This window comes from Nerophis ophidion, linkage group LG10, assembly GCF_033978795.1.
Source record: "Nerophis ophidion isolate RoL-2023_Sa linkage group LG10, RoL_Noph_v1.0, whole genome shotgun sequence".
In the NCBI taxonomy this organism is placed as follows: domain Eukaryota; kingdom Metazoa; phylum Chordata; class Actinopteri; order Syngnathiformes; family Syngnathidae; genus Nerophis; species Nerophis ophidion.
In genome coordinates, this window is record NC_084620.1 from 64459615 (window position 1) to 64479852 (window position 20238).

Below are 20238 nucleotides of genomic sequence, written 5' to 3' on the forward strand. Positions count from 1 at the left end.
ATAAATCGCACCGGGCGTAAATGCACAAATAAACAACGGAAAAAAATGTATAAGTCGCACTAGAGCAGTGGTTCTCAACCTTTTTTCAGTGATGTACCCCCTGTGAACATTTTTTTAATTCAAGTACCCCCTAATCAGAGCAAAGCATTTTTGGTTGAAAAAAAAAAAGTAAAATACAGCACTATGTCATCAGTTTCTGATTTATTAAATTGAATAGTAGTGCAAAAATGTGCTAATTTCTAGTGGTCTTTCTTGAACTATTTGGGAAAAAAAGATAATTACAAACTTGTTGAAAAATAAACAATTGGTTCAATTTGTCAGAGTTTGTTGAAGGCGAACCCCAAGATGCAGAGACGTAGGCAGGCATTGCGTAAGAAAACATGATTTAATTTAAATACTAAAACAAGAAAAAACAAAGGGTACTAACAAAAGGTTATCATGGCGTTACAGGGCTGGAATGTGTGTTATTCTCCCACAAAGATGATGATATTTGCACCAGAGGGTCTTCACCCAAGGCGCTGATTGATTGTATAATTGGCAGTACTCCTCTCTCTGTCCATTCCAGCTCGCAGTAATGAAAGGGCCTGTTTTGCTGCCTATAATGCCAAATAAAACCTGCTCTTTACCCAATCTCCAGCTGTCGTTTCCTAGCATGTCTCTCTCTCTCTGGCTCTCCGTGTTCCCTCTGCGGCCGTCTCTCAATGTACAGACAAGGGCTCTGCGCGGAGCACCAGCTTTAGATTACAAAGCAAAGATCCGCCCGGGTACACTTGGCAGCGGACTGTCAGGAACGACGCGGGGATCGCTCGGCGGCGCAACGGGTTCGCTCGACCGATGCTTAGGCAAACAGATGGAGACGAGAGAACAAGCAAGGTGGAAGGTAGAACAGGAGCGCTGTGCTGTCACTAGGGGTGTGGTGCGATTGGTTCCAGCTCCTTGGAAAAAGAGAAGGAGTGACCGCTTGGGTTTGCACCACCAGTGCCTAACGCTCTTTCATTGATGCCAGCAAGACGTCCTGGTAGCTTTGTTGATCCGAACAATGCAGATAAATGTTCGCGCTGTAAGGCAACTATGAGTCGTTGCGGAAAAAGAAGGAGAGCCCCTGACGTCAACCCCACCAAACATATCTGGGATGAACACATGCCAATATTTTGTAGGCTCATCATCTATAGCCCAAAAAAAGTCTGCGGGCTATAGAGCTTTTTCGTTTCGGGCTCCAGTACTCTGGAATGCCCTCCCGGTAACGGTTCGAGATGCCACCTCAGTAGAAGCATTTAAGTCTCACCTTAAAACTCATTTGTATACTCTAGCCTTTAAATAGACTCCCTTTTTAGACCAGTTGATCTGCCGTTTCTTTTCTTTTTCTTCTATGTCCCACTCTCCCTTGTGGAGGGGGTCCGGTCCGATCCGGTGGCCATGTACTGCTTGCCTGTGTATCGGCTGGGGACATCTCTGCGCTGCTGATCCGCCTCCGCTTGGGATGGTTTCCTGCTGGCTCCGCTGTGAACGGGACTCTCGCTGCTGTGTTGGATCCGCTTTGGACTGGACTCTTGCGACTGTGTTGGATCCATTATGGATTGAACTTTCACAGTATCATGTTAGACCCGCTCGACATCCATTGCTTTCCTCCTCTCCAAGGTTCTCATAGTCATCATTGTCACCGACGTCCCACTGGGTCATTATTGTCACCGATGTCCCACTGGGTGTGAGTTTTCCTTGCCCTTATGTGGGCCTACCGAGGATGTCGTAGTGGTTTGTGCAGCCCTTTGAGACACTAGTGATTTAGGGCTATATAAGTAAACATTGATTGATTGATTGATTGATGTTTTCTTACACTGTCGTTAGCGTGATTGTCAGCTGTCCCGATACTTTTGTTCATATGTTTTTTTTACCATTTATCTTACCAGGAGATAGGAAATGAGAACAGCTTTTAATTTCCAATTAAAGTTAAAGTTAATGTACCACTGATAGTCACACCAAACTTGCCAACCTTGAGACCTCCGATTTCGGGAGGTGGGGGGCGTGCCTACCCCCCGACTAAACGACTCTGAAACCAATAAGGAATGTAACTGTCGCAAGAAACCTGATTGCCTTCTCAACGGGGGGTGCTTACAAGCATCAGTCGTTTACCAAGCAAAGGTAACACGCAAGGACATTAACACATCCGACACGTACGTAGGATTAACCGAAGGAGCGTTTAAAACCAGATGGAATAATCACAAGGCCTCCTTCAGAAACCAGATTTTGCGGAATTCTACAGAACTCAGCAAGCACATTTGGAACCACAAAAACAATAATGTTGAATATTCAATAACATGGCAAATTCTTGCATCCAGCACACCTTACAACAGTGGTAATAAAAGATGCAACCTATGCTTAAAAGAGAAACTGTTTATTATATATCATCCAGATCTGTCATCCCTCAACAAGCGCAGTGAAATCATTTCAACATGCCGCCACAGACGGAAACACCTCCTAGGTAACACATGAGCCAATCACCACACCCTACGCCTGCCTGTACCCACCCATTCTGTGCCCTATATAAACCATTGTATGTGAATGCTTCCATTAGAATCTCCTGATGATTGAGGGAACCTCTCATGAAACAGTTCTGTAGAGATGAAGTAGTCTTGTGATTTTTCTCACACCTACATATTGCGCTCTACCACGGTATCGAGCACTATTCTCTGGATAATCCAATCAAGATATATATATATATATATATATATATATATATATATATATATATATATATATATATATATACTTGAATTTCAGTGATCATTTATTTACACATTTTCACACACATTACACTCATCTACTCATTGTTGAGTTAAGGGTTGAATTGTCCATCCTTGTTTTTCTAACCATATGCATGTACAGTAGATGGCAGTATTCTCCTGTTTAAGAGTGTCACAACATTGCCGTTTGGCAGACGAACTGCTTTACGGTAGACGAAAACGGACTGCTGTTGTTGTGTGTTGTTTTACCGCGCTGAAAGGACATTAATGAAACTGCCTAACAATAAACCCACACAAGAAACCAAGAACTCGCCTTCGATTTTTCTACGGTTATAACGTCATTGGGCAGACACGCTCTTCGTACACGTCACTCAGGTCCGCATAGAGCTGGAGGGGGCGTGGCCTCCAGCTCCGCCTGAATTTCGGGAGATTTTCGGGAGAAAATTTGTCCCGGGAGGTTTTCGGGAGAGGCGCTGAATTTCGGGAGTCTCCCGGAAAATCCGGGAGGGTTGGCAAGTATGTGGTGAAATTACCCTCTGCATTTGACCCATCCCTTTGTTTCACCCCCTGGGAGGTGAGGGGAGCAGTGAGCAGCAGCGGTGGCCGCGCTCTGGAATCATTTTGGCGATTTAACACCCAATTCCATGACGACCTGGCTAGAAGTCACAGCAAAAGCAAAAACAACAAACATGATTACAAAATAACAATACAATCAATACAAAATACTAATGTGTCAAAAATTATGTAAGTAAATATTAGCACTAATGGAGATGACCATCAGAAGGGGAGTTAACATGTGCATCAATAAATTAGGTCTGATGCTATTTCTGTATTCAGGAGCCACGTTGCATTGGCCACATCATTTATGTTGATGGAAAATAAGTTTGGGTCCGATATGGAACCTTGGGGCACACCTTTAGGGATTGATCCATTCATTTTTCCACCGCTTGACCCTCTTATGCGGAATTATGTGATTAAGCATTTTTTCTAAACATTATCGGCTTGAATTAGGATCTGTGTCGGTGTTGATTTTAATCACTTATAATTATACTCTATATTAATATTTTTTCATTTTTAATTGTACTTTTGTAGGTATTTTTCTTTAATTTACATTTAGTACTGTACTTTTAATATTTTATGCATATGGTTGACTTTAATTTCCTGAATTTATTTTTTTAAATAATTCTTAGTTCTTTAAAAATGCTATTCATTTATTTTTTGCTTTTAAATGATTATCAGCTATATATTTTTTTTATTTTAAAAACAGCAGTTATGTTTTACAAATATATTAAAATTATGTGTCTTCATTTTTTCTAAGTATATGTAATTTTATCCCTTTAATTAAATTTTTAAAAGGTATTTTACTTACTATTATTATTATTACTATTACTGTCTGCATGAGTTTAATGTTTTTAATCTATAACACAGATTCTATAGTAGGTAATTCCATTCCCTATGATTATTGCAAGTACTTTGAAAAAAAAGTTAGTTAAACATTTTATTTGTATATTTCTTTTCTGGTTATAGGTTGATTGGCAACACTAAATTGGCCCTAGTGTGTGAATGTGAGTGTGAATGTTGTCTGTCTATCTGTGTTGGTCCTGCAATGAGATGGCGACTTGTCCAGGGTGTACCCCGCCTTCCGCCCGATTGTAGCTGAGATAGGCGCCAGCGCCCCCCGTGACCCCGAAAGGGAATAAGCGGATGGATGGATGGATTTATTTTCTGTTAAAATATCCTTGCCTGTATTTTTTTTTTTATCAATAACACAATTATTCCTACAATTATTGCAAGTGTATTTTTACACGTTTTTTTTTATTTTTATTTCATTCATTTTTTTTTTTTTTTAAGTATTTGTTACTACTATAGTGCTTTGTATTATAAACCGGGTATACATGCATTCCATCTTTTTTTTTTTTTTTTAATTAATTACATATTCTATAGTAGTGGATTTTATTACCTACAATATGTATTTTGATCTTTTTTTTCATAATTCTTGTTTTAAATATATTTAATTATTTATTCATTTATTATATATTATTATATTATATATATATTAAATATACTTATATATATTTAGTTTCCATGATCAGTAATACAATTAGTTTTACAATTATTACAACATTTATTTCTATATTTGTTTATTCATTAATCCTTTGATTCAATTGATTTCTAAAATATATTTCATTTACTATAAAACTGCTGGATGAATCGATAAAACATGGTATACATGCATTCCATCTTTTTTTTTTTTTTTTTTTATATTTATTACAGTTTCTATAGTAGTGGATTTTATTACCTACAATATGTATTTTGATCGGGTTTTTTTTCATAATTCTTGTTTTAAATATATTTAATTATTTATTAATTTATTATATTATATATTATTATATTATATTATATATATATTAAATGTACTTCTATATATTTAGTTTCCATGATCAGTAATACAATTAGTTTTACAATTATTACAACATTTATTTCATTATTTATTTATTCATTAATCCTTTGATTCAATTGATTTTTCTAAAATATAGGCGCCAGCGCCCCCCGCGACCCCGAAAGGGAATAAGCGGTAGAAAATGGATGGATAGATATTTCATTTAATTCAAAACTGCTGGATGAATCGATAAAACATGGTATACATGCATTCCATCTTTTTTTTTATTTTTTTATTTTTTTATTACAGTTTCTATAGTAGTGGATTTTATTACCTACAATATGTATTTTGATCGGGATTTTTTCATAATTCTTGTTTTAAATATTTTTAATTCTTTATTTATTTATTATATTATATATTATTATATTATATATATATATATTAAATGTACTAATATATATATTTAGTTTCCATGATCAGTAATACAATTAGTTTTACAATTATTACAACATTTATTTCTATATTTGTTTATTCATTAATCCTTTGATTCAATTGATTTCTAAAATATATTTCATTTACTATAAAACTGCTGGATGAATCGATAAAACATGGTATACATGCATTCCATCTTTTTTTTTTTTTTTTTTAATTTATTTCAGTTTCTATAGTAGTGGATTTTATTACCTACAATATGTATTTTGATCGGGGTTTTTTCATAATTCTTGTTTTAAATATATTTAATTATTTATTAATTTATTATATTATATATTATTATATTATATTACATATATATTAAATTTACTTATATATATATTTAGTTTCCATGATCAGTAATACAATTAGTTTTACAATTATTACAACATTTATTTCTATATTTGTTTATTCATTAATCCTTTGATTCAATTGATTTCTAAAATATATTTCATTTACTTTAAAACTGCTGGATGAATCGATGAAACATGCTAAACATGCTTTCTTCTTTTTTTAAGAATATAGCGACCCCGAACGGGACAAGTGGTAGAAATGGATGGATGGATGGATAGTAGCAGATTTTATTCCCTATAATTATTGAAAATATTTTCTTGAAATACATGTTTTTGGGTTTTTTCATTATGTTTTTCTTTTTCTTAAAACATATACCAATAGTATGCAAAACAGTTCCCATTTCTCCTGTATTTACCGTATAAGCTGTAAGTGATTCCAGGAGTGTAATGCATAGGATCTGTTTCCAGCTTTACCTTTAACCGAAAAGCCAATATCCAGACACCTTCCTGTGGGCCAACCGAGAGCTCTGCGAGGCTTACGGGCGTGGGTGGGGAGGGGGGCGGGGGGCTGCTGCAGATCCTTTTTTACACTGAGCATTTGAAGGCGAGTGGGGCGAAAGCATACGCCATGACTTATTCAAAGATCTCCCCTTAAGGTGGGAGCTTGCATTGTATATCCAAGGAGGGATTGGCAGCATTATGTGGACATTGACTGGAGACTTGCACTGTAATGATTGGATTTTGTTGGCCGCGTGTGTGTGTGTGCTTGTGTGTGTGTGTGTGTGTGTGTGTGTGTGTGTGTGTTCCAAACTCAGGATACCTTCTCTTCCTTGTGACTGATAGATGCTCTTCTCCTGAGCAAATCCACGTGACAAGACACGAGTGAAGTTTGCTGCTCATAGAGATTCCTTTTGGCATTTCCACTCACTTGGACATCAGTTTGATGTTTCAAGTAAGATCAATCAATCAATCAATCAATGTTTATTTATATAGCCCCAAATCACAAATGTCTCAAAGGACTGCACAAATCATTACGACTACAACATCCTCGGAAGAACCCACAAAAGGTCAAGGAAAACTCACACCCAGTGGGCAGGGAGAATTCACATCCAGTGGGACGCCAGTGACAATGCTGACTATGAGAAACCTTGGAGAGGACCTCAGATGTGGGCAACCCCCCCTCTCTAGGGGACCGAAAGCAATGGATGTCGAGCGGGTCTAACATGATACTGTGAAAGTTCAATCCATAGTGGCTCCAACACAGCCGCGAGAGTTCAGTTCAAGCGGATCCAAGACCGCAGCAAGAGTCCCGTCCACAGGAAACCATCTCAAGCGGAGGCGGATCAGCAGCGTAGAGACGTCCCCAACCGATACAGGCGAGCGGTCCATCCTGGGTCCCGACGAGCGGTCCATCCTGGGTCTCGACTCTGGACAGCCAGTACTTCATCCATGGTGATCGGAGGGGGGGACATAGGAGAAAGAAAAGAAGCGGCAGATCAACTGGTCTAAAAAGGAGGTCTATTTAAAGGCTAGAGTATACAGATGAGTTTTAAGGTGAGACTTAAATGCTTCTACTGAGGTAGCATCTCGAACTGTTACCGGGAGGGCATTCCAGAGTACTGGAGCCCGAACGGAAAACGCTCTATAGCCCGCAGACTTTTTCTGGGCCCTAGGAATCACTAATAAGCCGGAGTCTTTTGAACGCAGATTTCTTGCCGGGACATACGGTACAATACAATCGGCAAGATAGGCTGGAGCTAGACCGTGTAGATAGACTTTCAAAGCTGTTCCAAGGTGGACCTGATGCATGGTATTGTGGGTAATTGTGGCTCAACTTGGATCCGGTCTCCTCGCCATTACCTTTCCACTGATATATTCAAATCCCTCCAATTTCCTCATTTGCACATTGAGCAGGATTACATCCCGGAACACCAGCATGCATCTTAAACATGTCACTGGGAAGTTTTGATGCCTTCAGGAGATTAGAGCGACATGGTTTTAATGATCACTAAGAGGCGTTCTGATGTGTTCAAGTCGAACATTGGCTCGATAAAAGGAAGTGTTTTTATGGCAGGTTATTATAGGGCGCTTGATAGCACTTTGAAGAAGGTCAATGGCCATAGGTTCCAGCTAAAGTGTGCAGTGGCAGCTGTAATCGCTCCACTCGATACGGCACAATAATAATTGGAAGTCGGGGAACATCTCGTCTAGTTGAACAAACATTAGCCCCTCCGGAGTTAATACAGATGTCTGCATTGATGGAAGGGGACCACATTTCCAGTGCTGGTGAAACAGACGGGGGCATAGGCAAGGCAAGGCAATTTTATTTGTATAACACTTTTCATACACAAGGCAGACTCAAAGTGCTTCACAGACAGACAAAGTGAAATGAAAGAAAATAAAAGCAAAATTTAAAATGCAGACCATAAACATAAAAACAGTGCCGACGTTAAAAGTTAAAAGATTAAAAGATTTAGCTGAAAGCTAAGGTGAACATTAAAGTTTTCAGTCTAGTTTTAAAAGTAGTCAAAGTTGGGGAAAGTCTGACATCTTCATCTAGCTCCAGCCTATCTTGCCGATTGTATTGTACCATATGTCCCGGCAAGAAATCTGCGTTCAAAAGACTCCGGCTTATTAGTGATTCCTAGAGCCCAAAAAAAAGTCTGCGGGCTATAGAGCGTTTTCCGTTCGGGCTCCAGTACTCTGGAATGCCCTCCGAGATGCCACCTCAGTAGAAGCATTTAAGTCTCACCTTGAAACTCATCTGTATACTCTAGCCTTTAAATAGACCTCCTTTTTAGACCAGTTGATCTGCCGCTTCTTTTCTTTCTCCTATGTCCCCCCCTCCCTTGTGGAGGGGGTCCGTTCCGATGACCATGGATGAAGTACTGGCTGTCCAGAATCGAGACCCAGGATGGACCACTCGCCTGTGTATCGGTTGGGGACATCTCTACGCTGCTGATCCGCCTCCGCTTGAGATGGTTTCCTGTGGACGGGACTCTCGCTGCTGTCTTGGATCCGCTTGAACTGAACTCTCGCGGCTGTGTTGGAGCCACTATGGATTGAACTTTCACAGTATCATGTTAGACCCGCTCGACATCCATTGCTTTCGGTCCCCTAGAGGGGGGGGGGGTTGCCCACATCTGAGGTCCTCTCCAAGGTTTCTCATAGTCTGGATGTGAATTCTCCCTGCCCACTGGGTGTGAGTTTTCCTTGCCCTTTTAGTGGGTTCTTCCGAGGATGTTGTAGTCGTAATGATTTGTGCACTCCTTTGAGACATTTTTGATTTGGGGCTATATAAATAAACATTGATTGATTCCTCTACCAAGAATTGATTAACGTGGACCCTGACTTAAACAGGTTGAAAAACTTATTCGGGTGTTACCATTTAGTGGTCAATTGTACGGAATATGTACTGAACTGTGCAATCTACTAATAAAAGTATCAATCAATCAATTCAGAAAGTTTATTCCAGCTATTTGTTGCTTAGTGACTGAATGATGCTCTTCCTTGATTTGAGTTTACTCTGGGAACCGCTAACAGATTGGTCTCAGAAGATCTTAGTGATCTACAGCAGTGGTTCTCAACCTTTTTTCAGTGATGTACCCCGTGAACATTTTTTTTGAATTCAAGTACCCCCTAATCAGAGCAAAGCATTTTTGGTTGAAAAAAATAAATAAATAAGTAAAATACAGCACTATGTCATCAGTTTCTGATTTATTAAATTGTATAACAGTGCAAAATATTGCTCTTTTGTAGTGGTCTTTCTTGAACTATTTGGAAAAAAGATATTAAAAATACCTAAAAACTTGTTGAAAAATAAACAATTGGTTCAATTATTACTAAAACTAAAAGACATCGTGGAATTGAATACTCTATTAATGATGTTCAAAGCGAGAAATAAAATTCTTCCGAAGGACATACTAAAATTATTTGCGTTCACATCTGAAGATGAGAAACCGCGGAAGGCCGTATGATTTTAAACATCCAAGCGTGCGAACAAATTTGAGACAAATGTGCTTGTCTGTTGTTGGTGTGAAAGCATGGAATTATCTAAACAAAGACTTAAAAAACTGTAAGAATTTAAAAAGAGTTATAAAAAGAGAAAACTGGAATTATGTCAAACGGAATTTTGATTTTGATTGGACGTGTCATTGTGAAAATGCTTAAAGGAAAATGGAAAAGTATGTTGGAGTTTGGGTGTTGTTGGAGGGAGCAGTTATAAAGTCATCTAAAATTCTGTAATTTGTGTTAAAAAGGGGGCAGATAAATATAACAATATTATTCTTCCATCTGCTCCTTTCTGTTAATGGAAATGTATAAAAAAAAACAAAAATACAATGAAAGTGTCAATTGTACGTGGCTTGTATATATGCATTTTCATGAAAGGAGTAAAAATAAATGATGATTATAAATAAGGATTTCTACACATAGAAGTAATCATCAACTTAAAGTGCCCTCTTTGGGGATTGTAATAGAGATCCATCCGGATTCATCAACTTCATTTCTTCACAAAAAAATAAATCTTTAACATCAATATTTATGGAACATGTCCACAAAAAATCTAGCTGTCAACACTGAATATTGCATTGTTGCATTTCTTTTCACAGTTTATGAACTTACATTCATATTTTGTTGAAGTATTATTCAATAAATATATTTAGAAAGGATTTTTGAATTGTTGCTATCTTTAGAATATTTAAAAAAAAGTCTCACGTACCCCTTGGCATACCTCCAAGTACCCCCAGGGGTACGCGTACCCCCCTTTGAGAACCACTGATCTAGAGCAGGGTTTTTCAACCGTTTTTGAGCCAAGGCACATTTTTTTTCATTGAAAAAATCCAAAGGCAAACCACCAGCAGAAATCATTAAAAAATTGAACTCGATATTGACAGCAAAAAGTCATTGTCACAATTGTTGAATAAGAATTTAAACCATAACCAAGCTTGCAACACTGTACTTGTCTCAAAGTACTGTATTTAGAGTTTTTTGGTGTAGTGTTTTCGTTCTTGTCTTATGCTCCAATTTTGGTGTTTTTTCCTTTTTAGTTGGTATTTTCCTGTAGCAGTTTCATGTCTTCCCTTGAGCGACATTACCTGCACCTGCTTTGTTTTAGCAACTATTTCCGTTGTTGCTATCCTTCTTTGTGTGGGCATTGTTGATTGTCATTTCATGTTCGCATGCACTTTGTGGACGCCATCTCTGCTCCACTCACTGCAAGTCTTTGCTGTCGTCCAGCATTCTGTTTTTCTTTACTTTGTAGCCAGTTCAGTTGTAGTTTAGTTCCGCATAGACTTCCCTAAGCTTCAATGCCTTTTTTTAAGGGATGATCACGTTTTGTTTATTTTTGGTTTAAGCATTAGATACCTTTTTACCTGCACACTGCCCTCCGCTGTCGTCTTCATACTGTGATCATGACAAACCATGTTCCCGACGTCTACAAAGTAATTAGATACCTGCTACTAACTACTGATATGGAAGAGTATTACACGGTTACTCTGCGACCTCAAGACAGCACTAACACTCAACAATGGCACATAATTTGCGAATTATAATTATTGGTTTGCAAAAAATATTTTTAACCCAAATAGGTGAAATGACAATCTCCCACGGCACACCAGACTGTATTGTACGGCACACTAGTGGTTGAAAAAAACAGTGATCTAGAGCAGTGGTCCCCAACCTTTTTGTATCCGTGGACCGGTCAACGCTTAATAATTTGTCCTGCGGCCCAGGGGGGTGGGGGGAATCTTTTTTTTTTCTTTTTTTCGGCATGAAAAAGGGATGTTTTTGTCATGAAAAAGGGAGGTTTTTGTGGTTGGTGCACTAATTGTAAGTGTATGTTGTGTTTTTTATGTTGATTTAATAATTAAAAAAAAAAAAAATAATATATATATATATTTTTTAAATAAAAATAAATAAAAAATTCTTCTGCGGCCCGGTACCAATCGGGTTAGGGTTAGGGTTAGGGTTAATAATTAATTAATAACTACAATAATTGTAGTAGATTACCACTTTTTTTTTTATAAATTAAAAATGTCCTTACAGTTTTGTAAAAATAATAATATATTTTAAATTATTACCAGTTTTGAAATACCCATTCCAAGGTAAAAATATTTAGAATAATTGTAGGACATTTAACTGCAAAACAGAATATTACACCGATTATAATTGTGGTTACAATTTATAACATTAATAATAATAATAAAAACTAACAATAATAATAACATATTTTTTTAAATAGCAGTTGAAAAAAGAATATTGAAATATAAAGTAAAATAGTTGTAATAATAGTAAGAAATTACATTGCCACAGATTATTTTGCAGATGAAAAATGTTATCACAATTTATGATAATGATAATTATAATACAAATAATATTAATGATAGGTTGATTGGCAACACTAAAATTGGCCCTAGTGTGTGAATGTGAGTGTGAATGTTGTCTGTCTATCTGTGTTGGCCCTGCGATGAGGGGCGACTTGTCCAGGGTGTACCCCGCCTTCCGCCCGATTGTAGCTGAGATAGGCGCCAGCGCCCCCCGCGACCCCAAAAGGGAATAAGCGGTAGAAAATGAATGAATGAATGAATAATATTAATAAAAAAAACATAAATTGAAAAAAAAAAACATTTTAAATCAAATACCAGTTAAAATGTAATACAAATAAAGTAAAATGATTGCAATAATTGTAGAAAATTCAACTGACATATTATTTTACTGATTAATATGTGATTACAATTTATAGTAACATTTTATTTATGTATATTTATGTATATATAGTACACCTTTTCAAAAATCTGAAAAAAAAAAATTGCCACATATAATTTTACCCCAAAAAAGTGATTAAAATAATAACGATAATACAAAATTAATAACAATAATAATAACAATAATAATTTATTTTCAAATAAATACTTCTTTTAAATTTGTTTACTGAAGTTTAGAGTGAAATGCCGATAGAGAAACGAGAGATGACCCGTCAGATTCTCGGATTGTCTTAAATGTTTTTATTTAAAATGAAGTGAAGTGAATTATATTTATATAGCGCTTTTCTCTAGTGACTCAAAGCGCTTTACATAGTGAAACCCAATATCTAAGTTACATTTAAACCAGTGTGGGTGGCACTGGGAGCAGGTGAGTAAAGTGTCTTGCCCAAGGACACAACGGCAGTGACTAGGATGGCGGATGCGGGAATCGAACCTGCAACTCTCAAGTTGTTGGCACGGCCACTCTACCAACCGAGCTATACCGCCCAAATAGCAGCACTAATTTATGACTATAAATTAATAATAATAAATAGTATTAATAATAATAAAACAAAAAACACAAAAAATTAAGTAAAAAAAATATATACAAAATTAAAACAAACTTGCAATAATTTCGGAAAATTGTATAAACAGAAAATATCAAAAATTATAATGACAATCCAAGAAGTAAAAAATCTATAAAAGAAATAAACTTTTAAATATTTAATTGATTAGTTCTTCAATACTTCCTATTATAGTGTAAAGAAGGAAGCAACCATTACAATGCACCTCCACCTACCTGGTTGGGGCTTGCTGCCGATGCCATAACTTCTATTATTGGTGATCGTCCAAACGTCCTTCCATGTCAAAATGTCGTTATAAAGACTCACGTGTACTCCTCTGTATTTGTGGAAAAGTTCTGAGGACAAAATACATCTGTGATATTGATTATCCATTGTTTAGCTCTCATTGGGTGCTCTGGCGTCAACTTTTTTAGCAGCTACAATGACAGAATGAGTGCTCTGTGTGTGTGTGTGTGTGTGTGTGTGTGTGTGTGTGTGTGTGTGTGTGTGTGTGTGTGTGTGTGTGTGTGTGTGTGTGTGTGTGTGTGTGTGTGTGTGTGTGTGTGTGTGTGTGTGTGTGTGTGTGTGTGTGTGTGTGTGTTGTCCCGGAGAGACAATTCAAAACAAAGATTATGTGTGAGGTGGATGAGTCACTCCTGAGCAAGGGGGGTAAAAAGTTTATAACCCATGCACAGGATCAGCTTGTTGAACAACAATATTATCACTTATTTATAAGGCAGGCATAAAAATACTTTATTGGCATTTTCCCAAAAGTTTGCAGAGCCACATCGGACCAGGAAATGAGGCAGAGTGGGTGTTCTTTCCTTTTCACAGCCTCAATTGTATGCGTAAACTCCCTTCATGACACAAAGCAGGAGCTTCCACCATGTTCTAGCTCAATACATGAATACAAACCCTTACTGTAGATCAGCTGTGTCTAAAGTGCGGTCCGGGGGGCCATTTGCAGCCCGCAACTTACGTTTTGTTAGAATAGGAAAAATATAAGAAAAAAGGGCAAAAAGATGTAATGTAGTAATAACACAGCTGAAAATGTTATACAAAATTGGAAAAGTCTTAGTACCGTATTTCCTTGAATTTCCGCCGGGGCGCTAATTAATTTAAAACCTCTTCTCACTCCTGCGCTTACCAAAGGCATGCGGTAAAAGTAAGCATGCAATCATTATTTTAAACCCTCTTCTCACTCCGGCACTTACCAAAGGCATGCAGTTACGTTTTCATAACATGGTCAATACTGCCTATTTTGTCTTGTTATATTCTTATTTTACTGTTATATTTTTTTATTCCCATTGTTGCTTTTTATTTTTTATTCTTATTGTAATATTTCTCTATTTTTTCTCCATTTAAACCCCCATTATTTACTTTTTAATTTTTTTCAATTGATGTCAACTCTGTACACTCTGAACTCTCCTGAAGGAATCAATAAAGTACTATCTATCCATCTATCTATCTATCTATCTATCTATCTATCTATCTATCTATCTATCTATCTATCTATCTATCTATCTATCTATCTATCTAAAAATTGGAGTGTGATGTAAGCTTGGACCTTTAATCCTACTGAATGGCTCTTAATCTTAGGATAGGAAAGGATCTGTCTTTATTGTCATTGCACAAGTACAACGAAACTTTATTTTCAGCACAAACCTGTTCAAGATTAGACAAACAGTCTACAGGGTTACAGAACAAGAACGCTGATGGGTCGCAATAAGGTGTCCCGTAAAAGATGGGAAAAAGGTAAACGCTAGGAAAGGAAGAGTAAAAAAATACAATCCAGACTGGGCTCCTAAAGGGGCCCAGTCTGGAGTGGGAAAAAAACCTCCATAGAAAAGCACATATACATATTACAACATACATCTCGAGATATGTAGCAACAGAGGGAAGGTAGTTCAAGGTCATGGTGGTAGGCAGCAGCTCTCAGGCGCTGACCATCCATTCATCACCCCTACGGGATTTGCGTCGAGGGCGTTGGGTTGGGGGTGGGGGGGGGGAAGCCCGGGGGGGAGCCCAGCCCATCCCAGCCCAGCCCAGCCCAGACTTCCCTCTACCCCACAGTTTTTGAGGACCAGTCATAGACAATTTTAGAGTGAAAAGCAAATTTTATTTTCACTCGCATACAAATCATTTTAACTTGTATTTTTTCCCTGGCTTCGAGTCTCTCCCGAAGATCACTGCAGGAAGACACAACAAACTCCCTTTTTTTGTCTCTCATGGACACACACCTGTTGTTGTGAACGTTGGACTAGCGACGGCAAATGCACCAAGGCCGCGGAACAGAGACACACTATGGGCTTATACACACACACACACACACACACACCTACAAAAAAAATATACGTCACACATACACCCTCCTGTCCCCCAATCCAACGCCCTCGACGCAATCCCGTAGGGGTGATGAATGGATGGTCAGCGCCTGAGAGCTGCGACCTACCACCATGTCCTTGAACTACCTTCCCTCTGTTGCTTGATATCTCGAGATGTATGTTGTAATATGTATATGTGCTTTGCTATGGAGGTTTTTTCTCACTCCGAACTGGGCCCCCTTAGGAGCCCAGTCTGGATTGTATTTTTTTACTCATCCTTCCCCAGCGTTTACCTTTTTCCCATCTTTTACGGGGCGCCTTATGGCGACCCATCAGCCTTCTTGTTCTGTAACCCTGTACACTGTTTGTCTAATCTTGAACAGGTTTGTGCTGAAAACAAAGATTCGTTGTACTTGTTGCAATGACAATAAAGACCTACCTACCTACCTAAATATACGCTGACGCAATTCAAGGAAATACGGTAATTGGGGCATTTTTTTTTTTAAAGTAAAGTACTAATGATTGTCACACACGCACTGGGTGTGGTGAAATTTGTCGTCTGCATTTGACCCATCCCCTTGTTCCACCCCCTTAGAGGCGAGGGGAGCTGTGAGCAGCAGCGGTGGCCGCGCCCGGGACTCATTTTTTGTGACTTAACCCCCAATTCCAACCCTTGATGCTGAGTGCCAAGCAGGGAGGTAATGGGTCCCATTTTTATAGTCTTTGATTTGTCAAATAAATCCTACAAAACAGTGTAACATCTTAGAGTCTGCTATGTGTTATACGTTAGAAATTGTGTTAATAATACTTATTAGTATCAACATTTCAGCTTGTTGTCGTGACATTGTGTATTTTAGCTATTTTTCTTACATTTGTACTTTTTTTTTTGTACAATATCAATCAATCAATCAATCAATGTTTACTTATATAGCCCTAAATCACTAGTGTCTCAAAGGGCTGCACAAACCACTACAAACTCACACCCAGTGGGACATCGGTGACAATAATGACCCAGTGGGACGTCGGTGACAATGATGACTATGAGAACCTTGGAGAGGAGGAAAGCAATGGATGTCGAGCGGGTCTAACATGATACTGTGAAAGTTCAATCCATAATGGATCCAACACAGTCGCGAGAGTCCAGTCCAAAGCGGATCCAACACAGCAGCGAGAGTCCCGTTCACAGCGGAGCCAGCAGGAAACCATCCCAAGCGGAGGCGGATCAGCAGCGCAGAGATGTCCCCAGCCGATACACAGGCAAGCAGTACATGGCCACCGGATCGGACCGGACCCCCTCCACAAGGGAGAGTGGGACATAGGAGAAAAAGAAAAGAAACGGCAGATCAACTGGTCTAAAAAGGGAGTTTATTTAAAGGCTAGAGTATACAAATGAGTTTTAAGGTGAGACTTAAATGCTTCTACTGAGGTGGCATCTCGAACTGTTACTGGTTAACATAATAAAAAAAAAATCATAATGGCCCCATGCAAATTTTGACTTTTCAGTTTGTAGAAAAATCTTGCCTTAGGCAATGTTCGTCACCGTAAAGTCACATACTTTTTATTATGCTAGATCCAATATGGACTGGACTTTCACAATATTATGCTAGACCAGACCTGGGGAAATTAAAGTCCGGGTGTGGCCCAATGAGGTTTTCAATCTGGCCCGCCGGACATTCCCAAATAATTTTTTTAGATCTTTAAGATGGAAAGTGTAGCTGCCATTATGATGTGCAGTCATGTTTTCTAATGACCGTAAGTCTTGAACTATGCAAAGTATTTCAATGGTTGGAATCTGCGCTTATGGATGATATACCAGTTACTATGGTAATCTAATTAGTTACTATGGTCATTTAATTAGTTACTATGGTAGTAGAAATGGCTGGTTGTATCAGCTCCGCTGCTTTAATGTCTTTCATGTCCTTTGTTTTCTTTGATGTTTCCCTCTTATACACATGTAAGAGGGATGTGTGCTATGGCTATGAGTTGTTGTTTTTTCCCTTGGCCTCAGTCTGGACCCCCTCTCCAGAGGCCCAGGCTTAGACAGATTTTTTCATTTTATTTTATTTTAATATTTTAAAATATCTCACCTTTTTTGTAAGGGCGTATCCTGTTCTGTCTCCCTGTAATGTTTATCTGATCTTGAATGGGATTGTGCTGAACATTTTAATTTTCCTGAAGGAATAAAAAAGTACTATCTATCTATCTATCTATCTATCTATCTATCTATCTATCTATCTATCTATCTATCTATTTCCGGTACAGGCAAGGCTTTTTGTGCTGAAAATGTTCATTTTCATGAAGGAATAAATAAAGTACTATCTATCTATCTATCTATCTAGCTACCTATTTCCGGTACAGGCAAGGCTTTTTTATCAGCACCAAAAGTTGCAAACTTTATCGTTGATGTTCTCTACTAAATCCTTTCAGCAAAAATATGGCAATATCGCAAAATTATCAAGTATGACACATAGAATGGACCTGCTATCCCCGTTTAACCTTTGTCTTGTGTTAGGGTCGGCACCGACCCGTTTTAGTTTTTAAATGCATAAAAGAACCACATAAATACATTTTTTTGCATCAAGGCTTTTTGACTTGGTCAGGAACCTCTATTTCAACAAAACTAAATTATAAAATGCTCTGGTTGAAATTATGACCTTGGTGTTACTAGGGTCAGTTATACAAATGAGATTATCAAGCAATAATTAGAACCAAAGCTCCTCTCCCAATCATGTGAGCTTTAGGAGATTTTTTTTTTACCTTGTTATCCAGTACAAAAACAAACAAAGACGGGCATGTCCGGACATGTGAGGTCAATTCAGTATAAAATTAAAAAATAAATGAAAAAAATGTATTCAAGAGATGTGTTCTATTACCCATCGGTAATAGTCAGGTAACACAACAACCTTTTATTTATGTATACGATTCTCTTGAAGTTCATTTTACCATTTTTTTTTCAACCAAGAGATGAAAAACAAATTGGATGATGGATAATTGTGTTTAGTGTATTTTACAGCTGATTTAAGACATGGGTCAAAACTGATCCGTTAACATAAGAGATGGTAACAGAAATCTAACACAAGAGGAAGGTTAGATAAGAAAATCTCATGAAAATCATTTCATGTACCTTGACAATTTGTATTGTAAGACTCCGGCTTATTAGTGATTCCTAGAGCCCAAAAAAAGTCTGCGGGCTGTAGAGCGTTTTCCGTTCGGGCTCCAGTACTCTGGAATGCCCTCCCGGTAACAGTTTGAGATGCCACCTCAGTAGAAGCATTTAAGTCTCACCTTAAAACTCATCTGTATACTCTAGCCTTTAAATAGACCTCCTTTTTAGACCAGTTGATCTGCCGCTTCTTTTCTTTCTCCTATGTCCCCCCCTCCCTTGTAGAGGGGGTCCGGTCCGATGACCATGGATGAAGCACTGGCTGTCCAGAGACGAGACCCAGGATGGACCGCTCGTCGGGACCCAGGATGGACCGCTCGCCTGTGTATCGATTGGGGACATCCCTACGCTGCTGATCCGCCTCCGCTTGAGATGGTCTCCTGTGGACGGGACTCTCGCTGCTGTCTTGGATCCGCTTGAACTGAACTCTCGCGGCTGTGTTGGAGCCACTATGGATTGAACTTTCACAGTATCATGTTAGACCCGCTCGACATCCATTGCTTTCGGTCCCCTAGAGGGGGGGGGGGGGGGGTTGCCCACATCTGAGGTCCTCTCCAAGGTTTCTCATAGTCAGCATTGTCACTGGCGTCCCACTGGATGTGAATTCTCCCTGCCCACTGGGTTTTGAGTTTTCCTTGCCCTTTTGTGGGTTCTTCCGAGGATGTTGTAGTCGTAATGATTTGTGCAGTCCTTTGAGACATTTGTGATTTGGGGCTATATAAATAAACATTGATTGATTGATTGATGTGAAGTATTATTAATAATGACATACATTTCCTCTCTCCCTCTTTGTGGTAATGATGATGCTAGTGGTCTCTCGTGATTGACAGTTTTTTAATTGTCTTGTCAACAAAAAAAAACCCATGGCGCCTTGATTTCACTACACTAAACAACACCTTTAAAATTAATTGGCGGTGGCAGAGGGGTTAGTGCGTCTGCCTCACAATACGAAGTTCCTGCAGTCCTGGGTTCAAATCCAGGCTCGGGATCTTTCTGTGTGGAGTTTGCATGTTCTCCCCGTGAATGCGTGGGTTCCCTCCGGGTACTCCGGCTTCCGCCCACTTCCAAAGACATGCACCTGGGGATAGGTTGATTGGCAACACTAAATTGGCCCTAGTGTGTGAATGTGAGTGTGAATGTTGTCTGTCTATCTGTGTTGGCCCTGCGATGAGGTGGCGACTTGTCCAGGGTGTACCCTGCCTTCCGCCCGATTGTAGCTGAGATAGGCGCCAGCACACCCCGCGACCCCGAAAGGGAAAAAGCGGTAGAAAATGGATGGATGGATGGATGGATAAGACACTACTTGAAAGACCCTACCTCAATTTGGAACTTTCTTTCTCATCATGTATTCTCTAACTTTGGAGGCCTAAAATTTTTGCTATTGTGTAATTATAACATTGATAGGATTCCTGTTGCACTCTCAAACTTCCACAAACAATCCCTTCTAGCATGGTCTCTTATATACAAGCACAATTTGTCACCTACCAAATATTTCATCTGGAACAATAAAGACATATGTTACAAAAGGAAATATATTTTCCTCAACAATTGGTTTAA

General features: G+C 38.6%; 1 protein-coding gene across 4 annotated transcripts in view; it reads right to left on the minus strand.

The window, feature by feature from the left end:
• The window catches only part of cerk (ceramide kinase), a 154409-nt gene extending 140680 nt beyond the window's left edge, over positions 1 to 13729 (minus strand). For 2 of the 4 annotated variants that reach the window (XM_061914476.1, XM_061914475.1), the window contains exon 1: positions 13431 to 13729. In XM_061914476.1, coding sequence (XP_061770460.1) covers positions 13431 to 13587 — 157 coding nt within the window. In that variant the 5' untranslated portion in view covers positions 13588 to 13729. The remainder of the gene's footprint in view (positions 1 to 13430) is intronic. The other 2 variants (XM_061914477.1, XM_061914474.1) reach the window with 2 other exon arrangements.
• Positions 13730 to 20238: the final 6509 nt, after the last annotated feature.